The sequence below is a fragment of the Anoplopoma fimbria genome, chromosome 3, assembly GCF_027596085.1.
Source record: "Anoplopoma fimbria isolate UVic2021 breed Golden Eagle Sablefish chromosome 3, Afim_UVic_2022, whole genome shotgun sequence".
Taxonomy (NCBI): Eukaryota; Metazoa; Chordata; class Actinopteri; order Perciformes; family Anoplopomatidae; genus Anoplopoma; species Anoplopoma fimbria.
In genome coordinates this window covers 19,751,001-19,773,448 of record NC_072451.1, presented here as the reverse complement: position 1 = coordinate 19,773,448, position 22,448 = coordinate 19,751,001, and the positions used below count along the sequence as shown (strand labels likewise).

General features: G+C 41.3%; 1 protein-coding gene across 1 annotated transcript in view; it reads left to right on the top strand.

Moving 5' to 3' along the window:
- The window catches only part of LOC129089326 (microtubule cross-linking factor 1), a 57,113-nt gene that overhangs the window by 28,289 nt on the left and 6,376 nt on the right, over positions 1-22,448 (top strand). The window contains 10 exon segments of the mRNA XM_054596736.1: positions 3,381-3,527; positions 6,469-6,570; positions 7,357-7,581; positions 9,025-9,195; positions 12,054-12,221; positions 16,590-16,862; positions 18,529-18,891; positions 19,245-19,321; positions 19,765-20,341; positions 20,344-21,336. Coding sequence (XP_054452711.1) covers positions 3,381-3,527; positions 6,469-6,570; positions 7,357-7,581; positions 9,025-9,195; positions 12,054-12,221; positions 16,590-16,862; positions 18,529-18,891; positions 19,245-19,321; positions 19,765-20,341; positions 20,344-21,336 — 3,096 coding nt within the window.

Genomic DNA, 22,448 nt, shown 5'->3' with positions numbered 1-22,448 from the left:
CGCCAGTTTTTGACAAGGAGGAAGAATGCATGGAATAAAAAAAGACAGTAGCATTGATTTTAATATATCTTTTTTACTTTTTTACTATTTATCGCAATACTGGCTATGTCACAGGAGTGCAATTTTAAATCAGAGGAGAACTCCTTTAACGTCAGACAAAGCTAATATGAGGCTTGAGTAATTTGTGTCCTTTCCAAGATGGTCTGACTTAATTGGGCTTACTCAGACGCTGAAGCCTCATATCAACCCTGGCTAAACTTAAGAATGCATTTTTGCGAGGACATTGGATTTTGTCCCACATTTCTTACTGTTCAGTGGATTCACGCTACAACAGGTGGGAAGTTGACGCTTTCAAATGGGAACACCGGTGTCCTAAGGCGAGGTTCAGGGAGGACAGAAACCTGCTGCAGAGCAGAGGAGCAGAAGCTCACTTGTTCTTTATTTTCAGCATAAATACAGAGCTTGAAATCGGGGCCTCATTATTCCTAGATTGTACGATGCCAAGATTCGTCAGTGTTGGCTTTTCCATCATTGTGAAGCAGAATTCACCAAGCGTTTCATTGGTCACCCACAGAGAAAGTGAGCTGGGATTAAACCATCATGAGACTGATGAGGTTTGATAGACTTGAAATATCCGAACCTTTCATTTAAAGCCCCCAGAGGAAATATTGATTGACTTTTGAGACGTCCAGTGCAAGAACAGGGGTGACTTAGCAGCAACCCCCGCTCCGACATGAGCCACCCAGCTCTACCACACTGGCACCACCGCCACCCCTCCTCTGAACCCACCATCGCTTGCTACTGCTGCTGCCACATTCACATCTGCATCTCCATGCACATCCTCATAGCCAGCAGCCCTGCCTGCCTCCTTCTCCCTGCACTCACTGTCTGCAGCTGCTCCGCTTCCAGTCAGCCAGGGCAAATGGGAGGATGCTTAGGAGGATGCTTGAGAGGGTGCTTGGTATGAATGGAGTACTAAAGGAGTTATGGCAGCTTCTTCCATTTGACTTTATTCAAACCTTTTCCTGACATAGTGAACTGTTGCATGCATTATGAAGTTTAGTAATTTTTCTCTCTACAGCTTTGCTACACCATGCTATCATTTTGTGTGACTCATTATGACGCACAAATGGTGTAGCTATTATGTTGGCACCACAGTTCATCACACACACAGACACGTGGGATTGGTTACTCCATGGTGTTGCCAAGGAGACGAACCATAAAAATGTGTGCACTGTCTAAAATAACCTCTGTTGAATAAAAAAAAAGAGTTGCATGGGGCTGCAGTGTGAGTTGCCTGTGGAAGAACCTCGCTGGCTGGAATCCTGCTTTCTGTTCATGTTTTATTGCAGCTTAGTGTAAGTCAACATGTCAACACACTGTGTACTCTTCCTAAGCAGGTTCATTATCTCTGTGCTGCATGATCAGGCAGGCATCTTGGGTGTGTTTTCCAATAAGCCACATATTTGAAAAGAGAAATGTCTCTTCAAACATTTCTCACTTCAAGAACCCAATCTGCTTTGTTAAGATAATGGAGTGAAGCTGCCTCCATACTGATTCTATCCAAAGATTTATTTTATGCTTTGCTCCTTTGCCTGTACGGCTCTGTGGTTATTTTGGATGAAGCTGGGTGGTTTAGTCAAAGCTAACCACTGTACTAACAACTCACACCTGTTTAAAGAAAAAAGGCCATTGTCCATTGAGAGTACTTCAAGATAAACAAAGCTGTAGAGGAGTGTAGTTTAAAATGTAGTGGATTAATGGCAAAAAATTGTCACTGCAGCAGCACAGATTAGGTTATTAAATTAAATATGTAGATTCACCAGAGAAAAGAAATTGAGATGTTTTCTCTCTGTTATTATCTCAGATTCCTATAATCTCATAAGAACAAAAGCCGTATGTCATAATTACAAGATTTTTATCCCATAATTATCTTGTAAATTGATATGATATGTGTAATTATTTCTTGTAAGTATGACTTTCGTATCTCGGAATTGTAAGATGTGGATCTTTAGATAACCAAAATATCGTGCAGTATCTATCTTTAAATTATGTTTCACTACCCAGATCATCAAGTACAATTTGTATCTTAAAAGTGTAGATATTAAATGATAGTTTCTAATAAGTTCATGATGTTTATCTTGTATTCAAGACGTAATAGACTTGAAAAACTCATTGCATAATTACAAGATGCTGATCATAAAGAAATCAAAGAATCGTGCACTTATTACAAGATTCCTATTTCATAATTATCTTGTAAGTGTATATAAGAAATATATTCTCTTATGTATTTCATAATCATGAAAGAAACTCAACTAATCAACTTGTCCTATACTTTATTTATTTATTTTATTATAAAATTAACAATGTTTTGATACTCAGGCGATCAGGTAAAATCCAAAGGTGCGGCTCTTGTTATTATGAGATATTTACTAAATAATAATATTGTAAATATCAGATACAAATTTTGTAAATACAAGATAATAGTTTCAAGGTTTGGAAGTCACAATTATGATAATATGTCAATATACAATATATACAATAGCATTATTTAGTTCCTGCTAACTAGGAAGAACCCTCTCTCAGTAATATAACCTGGTAGCGCTACAAAAACTAGCATGGCACTGTCTCAAACCTTGACTGAAGCCTCAAATGCCTCCAGTGTATTTTAAATGCTGTATTGTCTGAAAACAATGTGCATCATGCAGGCTCAAGATGCATCCCTCCTTAGCTGACTGCTTTCACAACACACCCGGCTGTGCACAGGCATGTGCTGGAAACCTTTAGCGTGCTAGCTCTCGCTCTGCAGTTTGCCGTGGTATCTCTCAGCTGTTGGTTTGGACTCATGTATCCCTCATTGCATGCGCTTCATAACAAGTGTTTTGCATTCTTTTCCCCCCCGATTCCCTCTCTTTGTTCCTCTTTGTGTTCCCGCCAGATGTTTCAGCCCATGATTTTGTTCATCCTCATTCTCGTTCTCTTCTCATCTCTCTCATACGCCGTCATCTTTAAGTTGGTCTTTCTCTTTGCGCTTTTCTTCCTACTCTAGTCCGTTTTGTTTTTTCTCCACACCGTGTAGTCTGTTAGTTAATTCCCCCCCCCTCTCAGCTTATATTCTTTACCCATTTTCTGTTTTGTTTTTGTTTATTTCCCCCCCGCCTGCTTTCTGTCCCTTGTTCCCTCACCCCGTTTGTTGTCTTCTGTCTGTTTTGTCCACAATCCACCTCACACATCTCCCCCGATACCACCACCACTACCTGCTCCCACGTATCCTGCACCTTTCACCCATCCCCCCAACCCCTCACATCCACCTCCCTCACCCCCTTGCCTTCCCTTCCCTTCCCCCTCCCCTCCCCCTCCCCACCCCACGTCACTCACAGTCCGGTCAGAGGGATGAGCTGGAGTGGCGTCTAGGACAGGAGCGAGGCGTGGAGCCCCAGAGCCAGAGCCAGGGTTGGGGCCAGGCCCAGAGCAGGGGAGCCACGGGACTCACTAGGTACCACAGGCCCCTGGCTTTAAGAGCAGAGGTCAGTGCCTCCTCCCTCCTCCATCTCCCTTTCCACCTGTGGGACTGAGTTGACACTGGCTCCACACTATGAGCCCCGTACAACCTGGACTCTATTTTCTAATCATTGAAATTGATTTCGAGACAAATCTGGTTTGGTTTCTTCTCTCTGGAGCGACAAGTCCTTTCTTTCCAATGGTGAACTGTTGTGAAATAGAGCTCTGCAGGGCCTGAAGACGCCCCAAAAGTATGTCATTTTTGATTTGATTAAATGTTTCATACAGGCAAATATATGAATGAAAGTAATCGAATCATACTTCTACAAAAATACATTTTGAAAGTTGTCACATCATGTACACACCAAAAATGAAACAATGAGTAAATGTTGGTACAGAATGAGGGTCACTATACTGAAATTACATTGTTTTGGGGTTTGTTTTTTAAATATATGGCCTTAGAAGCAGTGCACCATGGTAAGAAAGACTCAACTTGCCCTTCAGTGAAACAGTTTATAGCATTAACAGATGCTGGTCAGTTCTAAAGGAGTTAAAAAATATATCTGGTTACTTCACCAAAGTATAAAAAGTTTATCTCCAATACTTCTACTTCTATACTATCTAAATACATTTAAAGTCAATTCTGAAGATGACGTTCATCCCCTAAGGAGTCTTCTCACATTTTTTAGCAAAATACTGCCTCTGAGCACTATAAACTATAAATATGGCTGATTAAGAATTTTGGTTGGTTATGATCAGAAGGAGTCCAGCATGTCTAGTGACACTCCAGCCACGGTCACTTTGTTAATGCTGAACACGATTTCACTTTCATTCACTCACTCTACTTTCACACTAAATATCCACTCCTACAGCCACTGATCTTTATTTATTTATTTTAAAATCTTTTGGTTTAACATTTTATTACTGCCTTTTTTAAATTCACACCATGTTCTCGTGGACATTTTGCTTTTGATTTCAAAGAAACAAGTAGAAATCAGATTGCATACGTAGCACTCCAGAGTTACACAGCGTTCTTACATTCTAGGACATTTCTTGCACCAAGTGTTCTCCATGCATGTTGTGTTATAAAAATGATATCGGCTGGTAGACAGTTTTTTGCCCTCTAAAACAGTGTGAGACAGCTACAGTATATCGACTTGTTAGGCGTATGTATGCACTCAGTGTATCACGGCTGAGTCTGCACTCTGTCGTGAAGCTCTCTGGTATCGCTTCATCACTACCAGCTGCACCGTCATGACTCGACTCAGCAGATTAAATGTATGTAAAAGTGCAGCTTGCACAGAAGTATCACAATACACTTTAAACACACACACACAAAAAATCAAAGCGGCACATAGTTACGTTACTGCAGCACTCTTCAGCTCAGATCTGCTAAACCCTTCAGTGACTCGACTCTTTAATAGACCGGCTGGACTCCGTGATTCATAATAGCTGCCTCATGCTTGTGTTCATAGAGAAAATTGTTATGTAATGCAGAGTTCTGGCAGCGGTGATGTGACACGTTACTGTAACAGTTACAGTTCCAGTTCACCCGTGTGGATGTGCCCCTGTGCTTTATGCCGCAGTGTAATCTGTGAGGTGAAATGAATGAATGGGAAAGCGGCTCAAATATGGCAGGATTAGCGCTGCGCTGTAGGCCTGTGTGATTTGCATTTGACATTGGGCTGACAGGGAGGTGATCCAGGGTCAGTACACACTGAACAGCTCAACTTACTGTTGGAGGGTACAGCAAACGCCCGCCTGGATGGAAGAAGGAAATCGCATTAAAAAACGCTTTCATTTCTAAATTGATGAAGTCTGCACTGTTTTTTTAGGAAGACAGACAGGGAAGTCTTGTAAAAGACGTTGAAGAATCATTACATTCAAAACCATTAACATAAGCATCTCATTTCCCTATGAGCATTAATTCACCTGGAAAATCTTAAAGTGCGTTCTTGTAAATAATACCTGTCACAAGGTTTAGTAGTGTTTTATTTTGGTGATAGAAACTATGATTTAGAGGATGCTTTGTTTTTGAGCGACATTGAGCTCTTGGTGTCAGCAGCTCTAGTAGAGTACATCACCTTTTAAATATACAGTATTTGTTCAGTTCAGTATCATTTTGTGTATCACAGTTTATAGTCAGTATTCTCTTTAGCCTAAACTAACCTTTTGATATTTTAAGAAAAGGACGCTAATGGGTTAGACATAGTTTTGAGAAATACAATTATTTTCTTTCCTCCTGAGCATTAGATGAGAATATTAATACCACTCTACAGAAAATATGAAGTTACAGCCAGGAATGGGTTAGTTTAGCTTAGCATTAAGACTGGAAACAGGGGGAAACTGCTAGCCTGGCTCTGTCTGAAGGTGAGCAAATCCACTTACTTGCACCTAAAGCTCATTAAGTTATATCTTATTTGTTTAATCCGTACAAATATTAAAGTGAAAAGACACAAGTCCAGTTTCAGGGGGGGTTTTGTGCCAAATTATTTCTTTGCGTGATTTCCTCGAGTTGCCACCGGTTGCCCAAGAACTTTAGAATGACCTCCAAACTCCAGGAAGTCATTTTTACTTTAGAGGTGCTGGTAGGCAGATTTTTTTTTTAACTTTTGGACAGAGCCAGGCCAAACTTTTCCTTTGAGATCTATATACCTTCGTTTGAGGTTTTATCAGAAAAGCTTTGAAGTTGCTAGATGAAAAAAATATTAAGTCCAGATCGAAAATGTGCAGCATTAAATTATAGTCACTTCCTGAGATGTTTTAGAAGAAGGTAGAATGGGTTTCCGCTTGTGGGAAAGTCAGTCCTCATCAGAGGTTTTTTTAGTGCTGAGTAGTTTTGCAGTGGAAATTGTAGAGAGCAAATATAATCAAGCGTAATCATCTCACACAAATGATAGTGACATATGATGTAGTTTATCCAAAGTGTTTTTAAAGTAACTGTGCTCTGTGGTGTTGTGGGTTCAGCTCCGGGACACGCCTGCTTCTGACATCCAGTTTCGTCTGGATCACGAGCGAAGGCTGAGAGCAGCGACGGAGGAACGGGAGGCTGTCGGTTCTCTTCCTCAGGTACAATAATTCAGTCAGTCACGCCATGTTTGAGCGTATGAGCACCAGGATCACACTTCATTTGTTCTGCTATCTTTGCTGGAGTTTTAACATGATTTTAATTAAGTGTCACCACTGGAGAGGAAAGAAAGTTTTGCTTTAAAAGCCCTACCTTCATTTTGTGTTAGACTTAGATGGATGTTACACTGTCTTCATTATGTCGCATGCAATTTACACTAAGTCCCTTTTTTGTGCTTGCAACACACAAACACACAAAAAATTATCCTTTCAATCAAAGTTGAAAAAAAGAAAATAAATGGTAAGTAGAAGTCTGGGTCTATGTTTTAAAATATAAACAGTTGGTCATATTAAGCACACAAAATCATAAAGCATCATTAGAGCTGAAACAATTACTTGATACCCCCAATTTTTTTAATCAGAAATGCCAAAAATTCTCTGGTTTTTGCCTCTTAAATGTAAAAAATCCTAGTTTTCTTAATATTCGGAAATTAAACAGAATATCTTTATCTTAAAAGCAATTTGAATATATATACATACTAAATTCTGGCCAAATATTATCGTAGGATATATTTATTATTTAAATGGTTGTTAAAATCCCTGTCAAACCAATAGACCTACTGAGACATTGCATTATGTGCATATAGAAATTATGGATAGAAATGACTTAATACGTTAGCAGCATGTCACTCATTCGCTCACTTACCATTAATATTTGAGTATAAGAATTTTGAATAAAACCTTTTACTGTCAATGTGAAGCACATCTTTCTTCTGGTCCCTTCCTCAGCAGGAAGACGAGCGACTGCGTCTGGAGGCCCAGCGTGGAGGTCTGGAGCTGCAGGGACTTCAGACCCATGAAGTGCCCTGGCCTCAGGAGAGAGCGATGCTGCAACAAGAGGTTCGCCTCTTCAGACGCAACACCATCGTCTTCTACATGAAGCTCAGGTGGATCCTCATGCACTGGAGGCTCGGCCGCAAGGACGACTCCGGAGAGGAGACGGTGAACCCGGAGGTGAGTCAGAGGTTTAATAAGTAGACCAAATCTAACTGTTTGGTCATCATCACAACTATTTATTATTTTGTGAAGTTGTTTTACACATTGAAATATTGTCACAAAATATTTATACATGAACCGTTTGAAGGTGACATCATGTTGAAACGTAAAAGAATTAAAAAAAGTAAGATCAGTTATAAATGTACAGTATTAGTACGTACTATGTGTATTTTAGTCAAATTGAAATTCAAAGCATAAAAGTTTCACACATAAAAACGCAAATAACAGACTTATAAACAAAACAGCAAAAAAATAAAATAATTAAAGAAAATGTATTTTTATTGAGGTAGAAACAGAGAAAGACTTTTTGACTCCATGAATGTCAAGCTTCTTCAGAAAGATAATATGAACTTGTATTTAATGATTTCCAGAGATGGAATTCAGGTGTTGCAGCAGCACAAGTACATAAATAGGGATCTAAAAGTATATACAATTAAAATAAATAAAAAAGAAAATAGATATAATAAAATAAAAAAACATTTCAATAGCAATTAAACTCAAATATAATGGTTGTGGGTTGAGTCGATCATTAGGAATGATGCTCAAAATGGCAACAAATCGTCTCTTCCTAACACCGTTCAGGCCAGTACTTCCCACCGGGGAGCAAGACCGGCTGTAGGACTGATTGATAGTCTGGTTAATTGATCACCCGGCTGATTGAGCGACTCCACATGTTGTTCAGCTTGTTGATTCAGCGGTCGATACTTCACTTTTTCATGTTATCTTCTTGTTCTGCCGGCTGATTAAACTCCTAATTTGTGAGATTCAGGTTTTGTTGGTTTTGTTTTGTTTTGTTTTTCGGGGAATGTTCACATGATTTGAACTCAAAGCTCTGCACTGCACCTCCCCAGAGACCACAGAGCAGTTTGGCTCTTTACTGTGAAGTCTTTTTACCTGAATTTTCAGTTGACAGCAATTTATTCATGCAGCATCTTATGAAACCTAATTTGAGTCTACAGATGGTGCAGCAGTGTGCAGCCCACGTGTGCCTTGCGGGAAGTTTGCCACCCGCCCTTGACTTGACATTGAAAACCAGCAGAACATTTTCTTAAGTCAAGTTTAATTTAATACCATTTATATATCACCCCTTGTTACCTTGAATTCTTGAAGAAAACGTACTTTTTCTTGCATGCTTCCATGTTTAACGAAGAACTTAATGAGTTTAATAATGGGGGCCGCGTTTAACAACTCAAGTCCAAAGTATTTTAAATGATAAGGTCGTTGCTTAGATACATGTGACTGAGTACTGAGCCTACAAAAAATGAGTAAAATTAGTTCTCTGCCCATTGCATGCTGGGATAAGCTCAGCGACTGTGAGCCTGAAACAGAATGTGTTGGTACAGAAAAATTGAGTGCATGAATTAAAACACAGGCTTTTCATGGCTGTGTCATCTGTTCCAGTTTGAGAAGTTGGAGGGCATCCCAGAGCTGGGAGTGATAATGGAGCAGGCGGAGGGAGAGTCGGATCGAGAAGACAGACTGTGTTTACCACAAACTCCAGGGTCCGTCCCCGACCCCGGGCCCATCATCCCTCTGACGTCACCTGATCGACACCTGCAGCATCAAAGACAGGTACTCGCATTTACAACTCCTCCACTGGTTTTTTTTAAGTAATTTTATATAAGAGGGTCCATATCATTATTAAGCTTTCGCTTCTCTGTCTAACAAATTGTGTTTCATCATGCTTTGGAAACAACATATTATTTGGTTTATATGGTTGTGTTGTATGACTTATACCTATACAAGTAAATTCCTTAGCATGTGCATGAGTCCATGCCAGAGTACTTACTTATTAAGCTTTAATTCTCACAGTAGATGATTGCACAATTGAATGTAGCCCCTCAATGCTACACACATTAAATATATATTAAAGAAGAAAAACTAAATAAGGAATATACAATACAAACACGGTAGCAAGGCAGAATCCTATACTGTATTTACAAAAAAAGATAGTATACAGTAACATATGTACATATATAAAACACACACATAATGAACAATAGCACTGTAATGACTGGTAACTATATTTTCTCTAGTGAAATGGTGTGTTTTTAGCTTTGCTTTTACATTTCTTTCGTTCATTTTCATTGTTTCAAATGAATGTTTGGCAGGCACTTATTAGAGCAGTTTGGCATGATATGCAGATGAGATAATTTGGCCTAGATAACTAGTTAGAGGCAGTAATTATTCTTGAGTACACAAAAACACAGACTCGTCAGTTACATGTAAAGAAGACAAAAGGAGCTTCTGTCCTTCACTCTGCTGAAGGTTTTACCCAGACATGAGGTGTGTTGAGATCAGTACGTCCAGCGACCACTTTGCCCCGCTGTAACACTAAAGAACGTACACAAGCATTTGTGGGTGGATGCATTATTAAGAAGGCCTAAGTGCTTTACTTTGCCTTGTTTTGATTTTTTCCACATCATAAAAATGGTTTGTTCGGTGATCTGACATTACTCACATTACTTTGTGAGTATTTTTTTCTTCAGTTTTAGCAAACTGCCTAGTAGACTATATAAAGCTTTATGCATGAGCAGAAATTTAAATGCAGAAATGCAGACTTGCTTTAGTAAGCATCTGCAAACGTTACTACGGCAGAGCAGATGATAAGTCCTGCAGCCAGGGTGAGATAATTGTATGTTAAGCCGTATAGACGTCATTGAAATTTTTCACTAAACACTCGGACTTGCAGTTTGGGGGCTTGGTGAGAGAAAAATCCTGATTCATTCCCTCTAGTGCTGCTGATCTTTGATACTGTTGAGGTGCTTAAGTATGTACAAATACTCTCATTTAATATAAGGAACTAAGTACATTAGCATATATATATATATATATATATAAAAATATATATATATATATATATATATATATATATATATATATATGTAAAATGTGTTACTCCAAACGGTTAATTGAAAACTTACCTTAAATACCTGGAACAGCTCTTTCAATGGCAAAATTGAATTTGGTCAGGCTCTTTATCTAGCTGGGCAGCTCACTGGTAGGAACTGCCACCTCACTGGAAGAGGGACTGGGATCTTTCTGTGTCACAGCAAACACATGGTGGGTTTCCTTCTTGTAGTCTGGTTCCCTCCCACATCAAAAGACGTGCTTGTGAATTATTAAAAAATACCTGTGTCACTGCATCTTACCAAAGCTCCTGGGTGCTGACAGCTGCTAAGTGAGATTTACAGAGGATGGAAATCCTCCTGGGGAAAGATACAAAATGTGAATATAGCATCTTCTAATGGCATTATTTTTTTTTGGTGGAAAAATAAGACCCAGTCCCTGTGAAAATGTGTACACACATTGTGGTGCAGTAGTAGCTTGCCGTTCATTGCTACATGTACTGCCTTTAAATCTACGGTATCCATTGGATATTTTGACCAATAGTGGCAATAATTAGCAATTTTTTTGTTGAAAACTCAGAGTAGAAGATGCACACCATAATGTAAACTAGTTCACTTATTTCTTTCCTCAGTTTCAGTCACCTCTCTATTGTCCAATATATATAGACTATAGATTATTATAAATAATCACAGAAGCTGTTAATTGCCAAGTACGTTAGACATACAAAGAATTTGGCTAGGTGATCTATTGGTGCATAACAGTAAACAGTAGACAGTGCAAGTATAAGACATCATTTAGAAATAGAAGTACAATAAAATATGGTTACAAATAAACAAATAAGAGTATGTTAAAACAAGTATACAATCTATTTACTCATGTGAGTTCCCCTTTTTTCCAGGTTGTACTGGACTGAAGTGCACTTAACTTTTAGCACCTAAGCTCATATCGTGTTCACAGCCCGGGCCGGCAGAGCTGGCGGCGCTGTAGTGAAACCTCGAGGTGATGTTTTACTCACAGACTCCTTTGAGCTTCACTGCCTCCTGCCAAGACCTGAGGAGTCTCAGCAGCAGGAGCACCAGAGGCAAACAGCTCACCACACACCTCTGTGAGCAGGAAGAACATGCTCTTCACTGTCTCAAACCCACAGCATCGAAACTGGACCAAAATACATACTTAGTCATCTAAGAGCTTTTTGTTGCAGCTTTAATTACTCCACATTTCACCTATTTCGAGTTAAGATTTTTGAGTGTATGTACACCCGTATGTGTGTACAGGGTTCAGTGCTTAAAAGGGTCAAGGTAGGATAGATGGGAAAGGATAAGGATGAAAGAAGAAGAGGAGCAGGAGACAGATGGGAAACAGGATGGAGAAGTTCAAGTGAAATTGATTTATGAAGCACTTACAAAGGATGTTTGTCCCAAAGTGCTTTACAGAGAAACAAAGGACAGATACCAACAAGAGACAAGCCGCTCAAGATAAGGACATCACTTGCTGAACTTGCCATTTTCATGTGTGTCCGAGCGTGGTGGATTAACCTTTTTACTAAATTATTTTGTTTTGTCTGAATCCTCTTTGTGCAGTTTGGGGAGAACCGGCAAGTGCTGCAGGCCCTTCGGACGCTGCTTGAGGAGTTTCGAGAGGAGCTGCGGGAGGAGGAGACGCGGCGATGCCAACTGCAGCAGTCCTACGCCAATGACAGAGCCGCCTGGGAGGTCAAGTGGGCAGAGATGAAGTGCCAGTTCGCCCAGGTACAGATGGCGTCTCAGCGTCCACCATAAAGGGACAGAACACAATCTGGTGTAGAAAGCTAGCGGTGCGTTCAATAAGCAGCAAGGTGACAGTAAACATGTTGCCTTCTCCATGGAGGAAATCCCACTCAGGGCAAAGCAGTAACAAGTCAAAAACAACAAATCTTTTTATTGCTTTTCAACTTACTCCCCTGGGCCAATCTCTGTCATTTTGAGAGTGTGGCAATGGAATGAAGTTGTGCCTTAATCCATATCCAAGGTGACAAACAAAAGGACAGAATTAAATTCGTAATCACCCCTCAACAATTAAATTAAAACAGGAAGGACAGCTTCCAATAAAATGAGAATATGATGAATCGGCACTAATGAGTCTTTCACTGTGCAAACTCATTATGATTCATTCAGCATTGTTCCAGCGTTTCTAAGTGAACTCGAAATGGCTTAAAGCACTCTCTTATATTCCTAATGGGAGTTTAAATACTTTGTAGATTAGGATACGAGTATATTCATCTAAACAGGAAAGAGAAAACAGCTAGCTGATATCACTTATTTAGTATGGAGTTTATAGATTTTTAGGTCATTATCAAAAATGTTTTAATTCACAGTTACAGTATAACGCCTCTAAGATTTTCTTCATTATTTTTCTCCATTTTTTTTCTCCGTTGGAAAATAAAAATGTTTAGGGTTTCAGACCAAAGGCTTCCCTCTGGTTGGACGAGAGGAGGCGGACTGTCAAATGTTTTGCTGATGTCACATATTTAATGTTGTGGCCATATTATCTGCAAAGAGAATTCACCGGTGTTTTTGTTGCTGCTGTACATTGCTCATGATGCAATTTTAAAATGCACTACAGGAATGCACTACTGGTTTTGTTATGTTTTTTGTTTTTCTTGTGTTGCATAAAGGGAATACGGCTGCATTTTGTTGAGCAACCTTGTCTTATAAAATGACAATAAATTATATATAAATTATATCATGAAAGACCAAAACCAGAACACGATAAACACAGGGGCACAAGAGAGATGATGAAATTTGAGAAACACATCCACAATTCTGAAGCTTTATCAGATTCAAAAACACTACAAAACAGGATTTACAGCTCTTTGCTTGATAATTGTTTTTTTGGTTTTTTTTATCCCTGTTGGATTTCTTATGTTTTATTTTTAATGAATAGCCTGAGTAGTTTCAGATCATGTCCAACATTTTGGACCCGTTAAGACTTCTGGTCTTTTTTCTGTGGACCCTTCTTTTAAAATATTTTATTGTTTTCTATTTCAAGGTAAACAGCTTTATAATCTTGCTCACATTACAAAGTAATCTACCTGTTTGCAGAGAAATGAACCAATCCCAGTGAAAATGGTTCAGTCTAAGTGTTGCCTTCAACCCATTTCACTCAGTGTTCTCGGGTCAGATTCATGGGGGGGCAGGGTGTTAGCAGTGTGTACTGCCATCTGCCACACTGACTCTTTTGATACTCCCTCATGGGGAAACCAAAGTGGGGAATATTAAAATGCTACACCAACAAGTAGTGGCTTAAGATGTGAAGGTATAGACTCTTTTTACTGTATGTAGATTTGACCAGGACCGACCTCATTTTATTGGCTTTGGGCATCAAGACTAATCAACAGTGGTGGAAAGTTACAAAGTACATTTACTCAAGTACTGTACTTAAAGGAAGAGTTCACCTAAAAAGAATATAAGATAGTGTTCACCTTGCTTGGCTCTCTCTGGAATTGAATGGCCCGAATGAGAGCAGAGCACCAGAAAAATAAAACCTTTCTTGGAAATAAGTCATTCAGAATGAAAAAAACATAAAAAAATTACTAATCAACTAAAGAAATCTGTGTCGATTTACAACCAAGACAATTAGGAGAGAGCAGCCGTACTATTTGGGTTGTGTTTGAATTTCCTGGTAGACAAAAAAGATCAGCACAACATTTTCAGTAGAAGAACTGAAGGAATGGTACAACAGAGTGGCACAGAGGGATTAAGTCATGATGTTTTGTGGTGCAGTTGGAGCCTCATTGACTGATGTGTCTGATTCCATCTCGAGACTTTCTTTCCCTTTGAGAGAGAGAGCACGATCAGAAACAGTGTGGGAAAAAACAAAGCATGCAATCAATTTGAGTTCATTGAATAAGTTGTTTCTTGACCCCATGTATTGGAAGATAACATTTGAAACCGACAGAGGCAGAGTAGTGTCTTTTTCGCAGCTATGTCTGATAAAAAAAAATGAAAACTGCGGCTTTGCGAACGAATTAAGCAGTTGATTTATAGGAGGAGGATTATCTTTTTAACTCTCATGCTATTAATCTGAACATCTTTTTACATGGTTCGTATCCTTCCCCAGAGCAGGGGTCACTGAGGGCCTCTGTAAGAACTAATTTACTTAGTTTCCTCTGATAACACAATGTTGAGTTCTTCTCTTGCTCCACTGTGCTTCGTCGTGATTAAGACTTTAGAAATATGCCCCTAAAGTCCTGGTTTTTTTTTCCAGGATTATTACGCAGCCCAGCAGAGCAGAGCAGAATTGGAAATTACCCTCACCTGCGTCTTTATATGTGGATTTATTTTTTGAGATATAAATATGAGGCTGGCTTATGTTTCATTCATGGTTTGGTCACCGGACGCCGTGTCAAGCCTTCTAAATGACCGGCTATATTTATAATGTCTAACATCTTGGCGCTTAGCATTCAGTCAGCAGCTATTACTGCACACATGTCATCCTCTCCAGTATGTTACCAGACAATTTTCAAACCCAGTGTAGAAGTATACAAGACAAATATTTGAATGGGAGTTATGTAAGCTGAGGTTTTTTAAAGGCAGCCTTGACTTTCTCTTCCCATAGCTCCAGTGCTGCATACTCTGGTTTGTACCATTATGTTGAGGGATCAAAGCCCGTCTGAAGATTACAAAGCTCTGTTGTAGCTTCCCCTCTATTGCGCTGCAGCTTTGAAGATTTCTGCAGTTCGTCTGAATCCTCGGTTCATGTCCTTCCACCAGCGAGTGGTTTGAAATATAAATTTGGGAGGGCAGCCCTGACTCAAGTTTTAACTGTGTGTCTCTGTCGGCTACAAAGCAACTACTGGGGCTATGCGATACCTTTTCCTAATCTCATTGTTTTCCCTTTTGAATATGAGTGATTTAAATTCAGTGGTATTCGCACTGAAAACAGACCTGCATTAAAACAAAGCAGGGGTCTGCGTTGTTGGGGATGTGTTGCTTCAGGTAACAGGATGTTCAATTTAAGTAACAGATCCGTTTGCACATAGATTGCTTCGGGGATGAGTCCTAAACCCCAGAAATGAATCAGCATTTTTGCATTTCCAGTTCATTCGTCTCCAATTATATGGTTTTTTTGGATGGGCTTTTGGTTTGATGCCTGAAATAAGGTCAGTGTTGAACACAACTTTAATAGAGTTTATTGTTTTGTTCAACTACATAAAACAAGTCAGTAAATATCCCTCATAAATTTTGGAGCTTTCATGTGTCTTAGCATTATGTGTGATGCTAACTTCCGCTCTGGCCTACAAAAATGCGTCAACCCTGCATCACTCCATTGCACAGCGGTTATATGTTTAAAGACATCACCCTGGTAATTATATTATCTTTTGTCAAGCCAATCCCAAAGTAAACCGTACAAACATGGCGTTCACATTATGTATTGATCTTCCAGGAATGTGCTTGCATACTTATTGGCCAACACAGAGCCTTGTAGCTGATGTTGCCTTGCAGCCAGAGTTGAGCCAGGATAAACATTTTTCCAGCTAAAGTTGGTCCCTAGGCAGGCTTAGCATTTTTATTGATTTTCTTAATATTTATTTCACCTGTTTGTATAAATAAACAGCCAAAGTAAGCCAGTTCATCATTAGCTTCTGCATGAATTGGCTTAGTTTGGTGTCATGAGGATACACAGAATGAAAAGCTACTCGTCGTCTTTTTTCTTTCTTTTGAAAATTTTATTGCATTCAAAAAAGAGCAGAGGCTCATCAAAAGAACATATTTTCTCACTTACCTCCAGCTTTTTGCAGATGATTTGGGTTTTATTTGCTCAGGTCTAGAGAGTTAGACCTCTACACTAACAACTGAATTGATGCTCTTTTCCCAGAAACAATGTCCTAGTTTCCCCTGTATAATCAACAAATCTTACTGCAAAAAGTTTTCATAAAGACTATTTTTCACTTGAAAGTAGTACCAATAAAAATTGTGTCTTAATTTGGGTCAGTCCACCATTTAAGTGGAACTATGTTCATTATTGAGGTATTTCCAGCCTTCTCTTCATTATTTTCTTTGTATACTGTGCAGCATAATAATGACTTAATAATAACTAATCAACCCAACCTCCCTGTGTCTTTGCTCTTTGACCAGCTGGAGGAGGAGGCACAAGGCAAGGTGCGAGGTGAAGCTCAGGGAGGTGAGGGGGAGCTGGCAGAAGACACAAAGTGGGTGATGAATCTGGAGCGCGAGGAGCACCGGCGTCTGCTGGCCGACAGCCACAGCACCTCCCTGGACCTCCGCTGGAAGCTGCAGCACGGAGAGAAGAGGTGGAGCCGCGAGAGGGGAGAACTGCTGGAGCGCTTTGGCCGGGAGCGGGAGGAGTGGGACGGCAGCATGAGGGAGCTCCAACGCAAGATGGAGAGGGTGAGAGACGGGAGGAGGTGGAAAAGAGACAGAGGAAAGAAGAGTTATTGTAGAAGAAGTATGATGGGGTGGAGAAAGAGATGCAGAGAATAAATGATAAGAATGTCAGGCTCACACACTAGATATTTGATGAGTCAACGTGTAGGAAGTGGTTCAACAGTCCAAATTGGCTGAATAGGTGAGATTGAATGTTCACTTTTGACCTTGGAAACAGCAGTTGACGAAACAATCACACCACAAGGTGCATTTAGTAACTGATATGGAGCTTTGGATGGCATCAGACTTCTTTTTCTGAGGTGAAGAATTCACTTTTAATTTCAACCTTAAAGCCAAGTCACGAAGTCGATAAAGTGCTAAAAAAGAAAAAGAAACAATTAACGGTGCAGCTAAAGTCCTTTTAGTAGATTAATTGTTGAGTTTGAAAAATGTGAGGAGATAGTTAAACAATGTTTCACTGCACTTTGAAATCTAAAGATATCAATTTCACATTCACGTACAACAGAGTAAAGCAACAAATCTTCACATTTGAGAAGCTTAAGTCAGCGAAATTTGGGCTTCATTGCTTTGTAGACTTTAAATCACTTATTCTGCCAACTGACTATTCATTTCAGCACTAAATTTGCCTTTCCTGTTTTTTATGTCATATAAGATGTTTATCTTTTGGATTGATGATGAGACAAAACAACTGAACAATAGACCGGTTACAGAGACTTTTAAATGGGCTTTCTTTCAAAATGTTAGAGACACAGAGCAGGAAGTGGAGATGCATTATTTAGCGATGCTGCAAACTATAAAGAACAGGTCACCAACTGAACCGCTCAGACTGGCAGGCTGAAAGTTAATTAGTGATGCGGTTGTTCTCCTTAAACCTCGAACCTGAAGCAAGGCACTAAAGCCCGAATGTTATAGGAGGATTACTCAGTGACTCGCAGTTTCTTATATTATAGGAAAGCAAGGTGTGAAGAAAGCCTCCCACTGCATAATTTAAGCATACTGTAAATGTAAAGGGCCTTACAAGGTGACCGATAAATCCCCCAGAACAGGAACATTTAGGGCGATAAATTCTATATCTATACTGGCGCACCAATAAGTAACAAGAAATGTCAAAACTTAAGATGAGGGGATCCATATCAAAATGTTTTTTTTTATTCTGTGTGTTTATTAATGTGTTTTTTAAATATTTTTGATTGATATGTTGTTATCAGAATTGTTCTTAACTCTTAAACATCTGCATCAGTATTGGCCAAGAAATCCAGTATCAGTCAGGCTGGAATGTTTTAGACCATTAAAGGATTCAGATGTTTTTTATAGTACTCAGAGGTACAATAGTCACTGTATTATCTAGCAGTTGGCATGCCACCAGTTTGGATGAAAATGTCCAGAAGTATTAGCACAGGAGCAAAATAATGTACTGCTGTTGACAGGAGGCAGCAGCTAAATGTAATTTAGACAACTTAAAGAGAGGTTCACCCAAAAAAAGTTTAAGTGAACGCTGTATTAAAATATTTTCACGCTTTACCTTTCCGTCATTGAAGCTGTTATCTATTCCCTCTAGTCCACTCCACTGAAAAAAGAATAATAATTTTACCTTGCAGAACGTGTTTTCGGATATAAGTAAATTCTCTGACTGATCACCTGATGTCTGTATGTGTCATTCTTTGTGCAGATGCAGAGAGAGCTGAACACCCGTCGGGGCGAGGGCTTCGACATCAAAGATGGTGGCTCCGACCACAGAGGTGTGTTCTTTCCTCAGGACAGTCCCTGCAGCGCCCCCCGGTCGCCGCGCTCCCCACGCTCCCCCTGTACGTCCACACCCGTCCCTGCTGCCCCTCCCAAGCGCTCCCACTCCGACTCTGAGGCCATGCTTGACGAGCAGGGGGCTGCGATGAGGCTGAAAGGCCCAACGGAGAACCTGTTCCTGGACGCGTTGTCTCTGGACCCCCTAAGCGTCCTGGAGGTCCCTCCACCCTCGAGACTGGACAGTGAGAAGAGGTTCCCCTGCATGAAGGAGGTAACATACATCAGTCAGGTCACTTAAAGTCACCTTTACTAATGAAGCGCTTTAACACACAAAACCATTTCGACCAGAGTGAAAGAGATATGAACTGCAGCACGGATATTTGGGAAGTTATATATTGTTGTTAGTCCATTATGTAAATGACAGAATGGCCATTTTTCTCTTTTTTGTGGCATTTTAAAGAGAAAATAACAAATTCATGAGTTCAAACCACTCCACTGTAAAAAGAAAATGTTTTATTCATTGATTTTTTTCTAAAAGCTTTTTCTGTTTTCAAATGACAGATATTGACTCGTTGTTTTTCCTGACATCCTACACTGAACGTTTTTCCGAATGATTTAACTATTGTATCTGTTGTGCTTCAGGCGCTGAATGAGATTTCGGAGAGAGAAGTGGATCCTGCGAGCCCAGATGACGAGATGGGCGGTGGGAGTCTGCTCAGGTAAGCTCATGAGAAAGCTTCAAGTCAAACTAAGTTCAAAGAGTGTTTTAAGGCCTAAAATATTCCGTAAAAATGTATTCTGCTGATTATTCAGCCTGCTGCAGCATTTTTGTTGCTCATACATACAAATCAATCCCTTGAGAGATCAGCTATTGATTCTATTAACTGTTACTTGGTGTAACAGTGAGTTTTCTCCTGGTGAATTTCTTCTGAAAGTTTCTGTTATGGCGAGGACGAAATCCAGCTCACAGTGCTGTTAAATAATTCAGACAGTTTTAAAACATTTAAAAGCATTAAGTTGCTTTTCAAAAAACATAAACACATATTTAGGATTGCCTGCCAGCAGCCGGACTATAAAGGAGATGAGATCAGGATTGGGTTGTGATGTTTGGTTTTAGTGTTAATGAACTATGTGTGTGTGTTTGTGTGTGTGTTCTGTCCAGAGCCAAGTCCGTGTGCTCCATGAGTGACTTCCAGCGTTTAATGGACAGCTCGCCGTTCCTCCCCGACAAGACTCGCCTCGGTGATCTGGGCCAAGATGACGACACCCCGCCTCTGTCCCCGGACGACCTCAAGTACATTGAGGAGTTCAACAATAAGGGCTGGGACTTTCCAGCATCCACCTCTGGCCCGGATCCGGCCCTGGAAATGTGGACAGACAAACCCCCCGAGGCCCTGGGAGGGGAGCTCGTTCTTGAACCATTCCAGCCCGCCACCTGGTTCCTCACCACCAGCGCCACCCTGACCACCAGCACCCTGAGCAGCCCCGAGCACTGCCACAAGTCCCCGCTGAGGGGCAACGGAGCGGGGGCGGCAGCGATGGGAGTGGAGCACTACGGGGTCCGCATGCTCCACAGTCCCACCAGACCTGGGGCAGCTGAGCGCCCTACTGCCCAAGACCCAGACTTCCTGTACGCCAAAGGGACCAAAGCCAGGGGCGGAGGAGAGGCTGGAGTTGGAGCCGGCGGGTCGGATGAGGTGTTCAGCAGTGGGAGGTGGGCATGTGGGCTCCTGGACGGTGGGGGTTGAGGACTTCTCCTAGCCAGTCTCCTATCTGCCCCGCCGTGGGCTTCACCTCCTCCCTGGAGCTTCAGCTCTCCAGAAACATGAGCGACGACATGAAGGAGGTGGCCATCTCTGTGAGGAACGCCATCCGCTCACCACCGGGGCCCGTCGCCAGGGACACCGCCTGCCAGACCAACGGATTCACCACACGAGGCACTCAGACCACTCAGACCATCAGTGTGGGTCTACAAACGGACCTGTTGAGGAACCTGACCAGCAGCCCCCACCGCTGCCTCACCCCGAAAGGCGGCGGGACGCCTATTTCCTCCCCGTCACGCAGCACGAGGAAGGTTCAGTACTCTCCCGTCGTACAGAGCAAGTTTGAGCGACCCTGCTGCTCGCCAAAGTACGGCTCGCCCAAGCTTCAGCGCAAACTGTCCACATCCAACAAGGCTGAGCTACCCAACACCAGCCGCGCCCCCACCCCCACCACACCGCAGAAGGGCAACAGCGAGTCGGCGTGGGCCCGCTCCACCACCACTCGGGACAGCCCCGTCCATACCACCATCAACGACGGCCTCTCCAGCCTCTTCAACATCATCGACCACAACCCCGTGCCCTACGAGTCCATGCAGAAGTTCAACAAGTCCCCAAGTCGCTCTCGCCCCGACCCTCCCTCCACCACCGAGCCCAGCCCCGCCCACGGGGCTCTCGCCACGGACCCCAGGAACGAGTGCTTGAGGATAGCACGCGGGCGCTCCCCCAGCCCCGTGCAGCTGATAGTGGAGACACAGGGGGACAAAAACCCAGAGGTGGTAAGCATAAGGCAGGACCTGTCGGCCCCACCGGGCTACACGCTGGCTGAAAACACCGCCCGCATCCTCAATAAGAAGCTGCAGGAGCAGAACTTTAGGGATGAGCGGCGGCTGCAGGCTGGAGGACAGAGCAGCCACAGCAGAGACGGCAGCAGGCCGGCCGACTCAGACAGAGGACAGTCTGGATGTATGGAGGTAAATATACAGACGCACTGGATTCAGCGCTTCATCATTCATTTGATCTGGGGCCCATGTTTCATGATGCAAAAATATTTATGACTTTGCCTTGGATTTTTCCTTGTAATGGTTGAAGACAAACTTTAAGGCATCTGTGGTTAATCAGAGAAAAAGCTTAACAACTACGTTATGATATCACTAAAATATTGCTTTTTTCTCAGATGGAAAGCACTGACTGATGCAATGGTAATGTCAAAATATTTGACCCTCTTCAAAAATACTGAACTTTTCCTCATGGCTGTATGTAGACACTTTTCAAGGTTTCTTCTTCTTCTGTACTTTCTTCTTGTAGTTTGTCTTTTATTTCTGTGCTTTAACTTTCACTGAGGCCCGACCGAAACCTGATTTATGTGTTGGATAACTGGGGAGGTGGAATTAATGATCTCGCAGTAATGATCAGAGTGAGATCACAGTTACAGAGTTGCATAATTTATCATTGTAAGCAAATCTCTGATTAAATGTTCAACCTGCATTTTAAGGGGCTCCAGTTTTTGAAGCAATTTGATTTCCTCTTTACCAAAATAAACCAAGAACAGGTGCACTAACACGTTGGTCGGGTCCTCTTCACCACCCATTCAGCTGACCTGTGGGAAAAAAATAAATGACAGACAGAAAACCATCTTTCTGGTTATGTTTAAAGGATGAAACATAAAGAAAAATGCATTCAGATTACTGTGTTTACCAGCACGCCACAAAAGACAGATTAAAACGAGTAGGTCATGCTGTATTAAAGCTGTACATTAAAACAATATACCAAAAGACGTGCTGTATATTTGAAACCATAGTATGACCAGTGAGCAACACACACATGCTGATTAATACGTCCACAAACATGAAGGATTCACCAGCTGCTGCTTGCTGATCTGCAGAACAGACAAGAGTAAGATTAGTGGCTGATATGTGATTTTATGGATGATGGTGGAGTGCGTGTTTCCTGCAGTCATTCACTAAGTGATGCCTTCTGTGCATGACGGATGGAAATAAAGGATTCTGACGGTAGTTAAGCGCACAATATGTTAATATCATAATATAGACCTGGATACGGATCATATCTGTGTATCGTGTGTCAA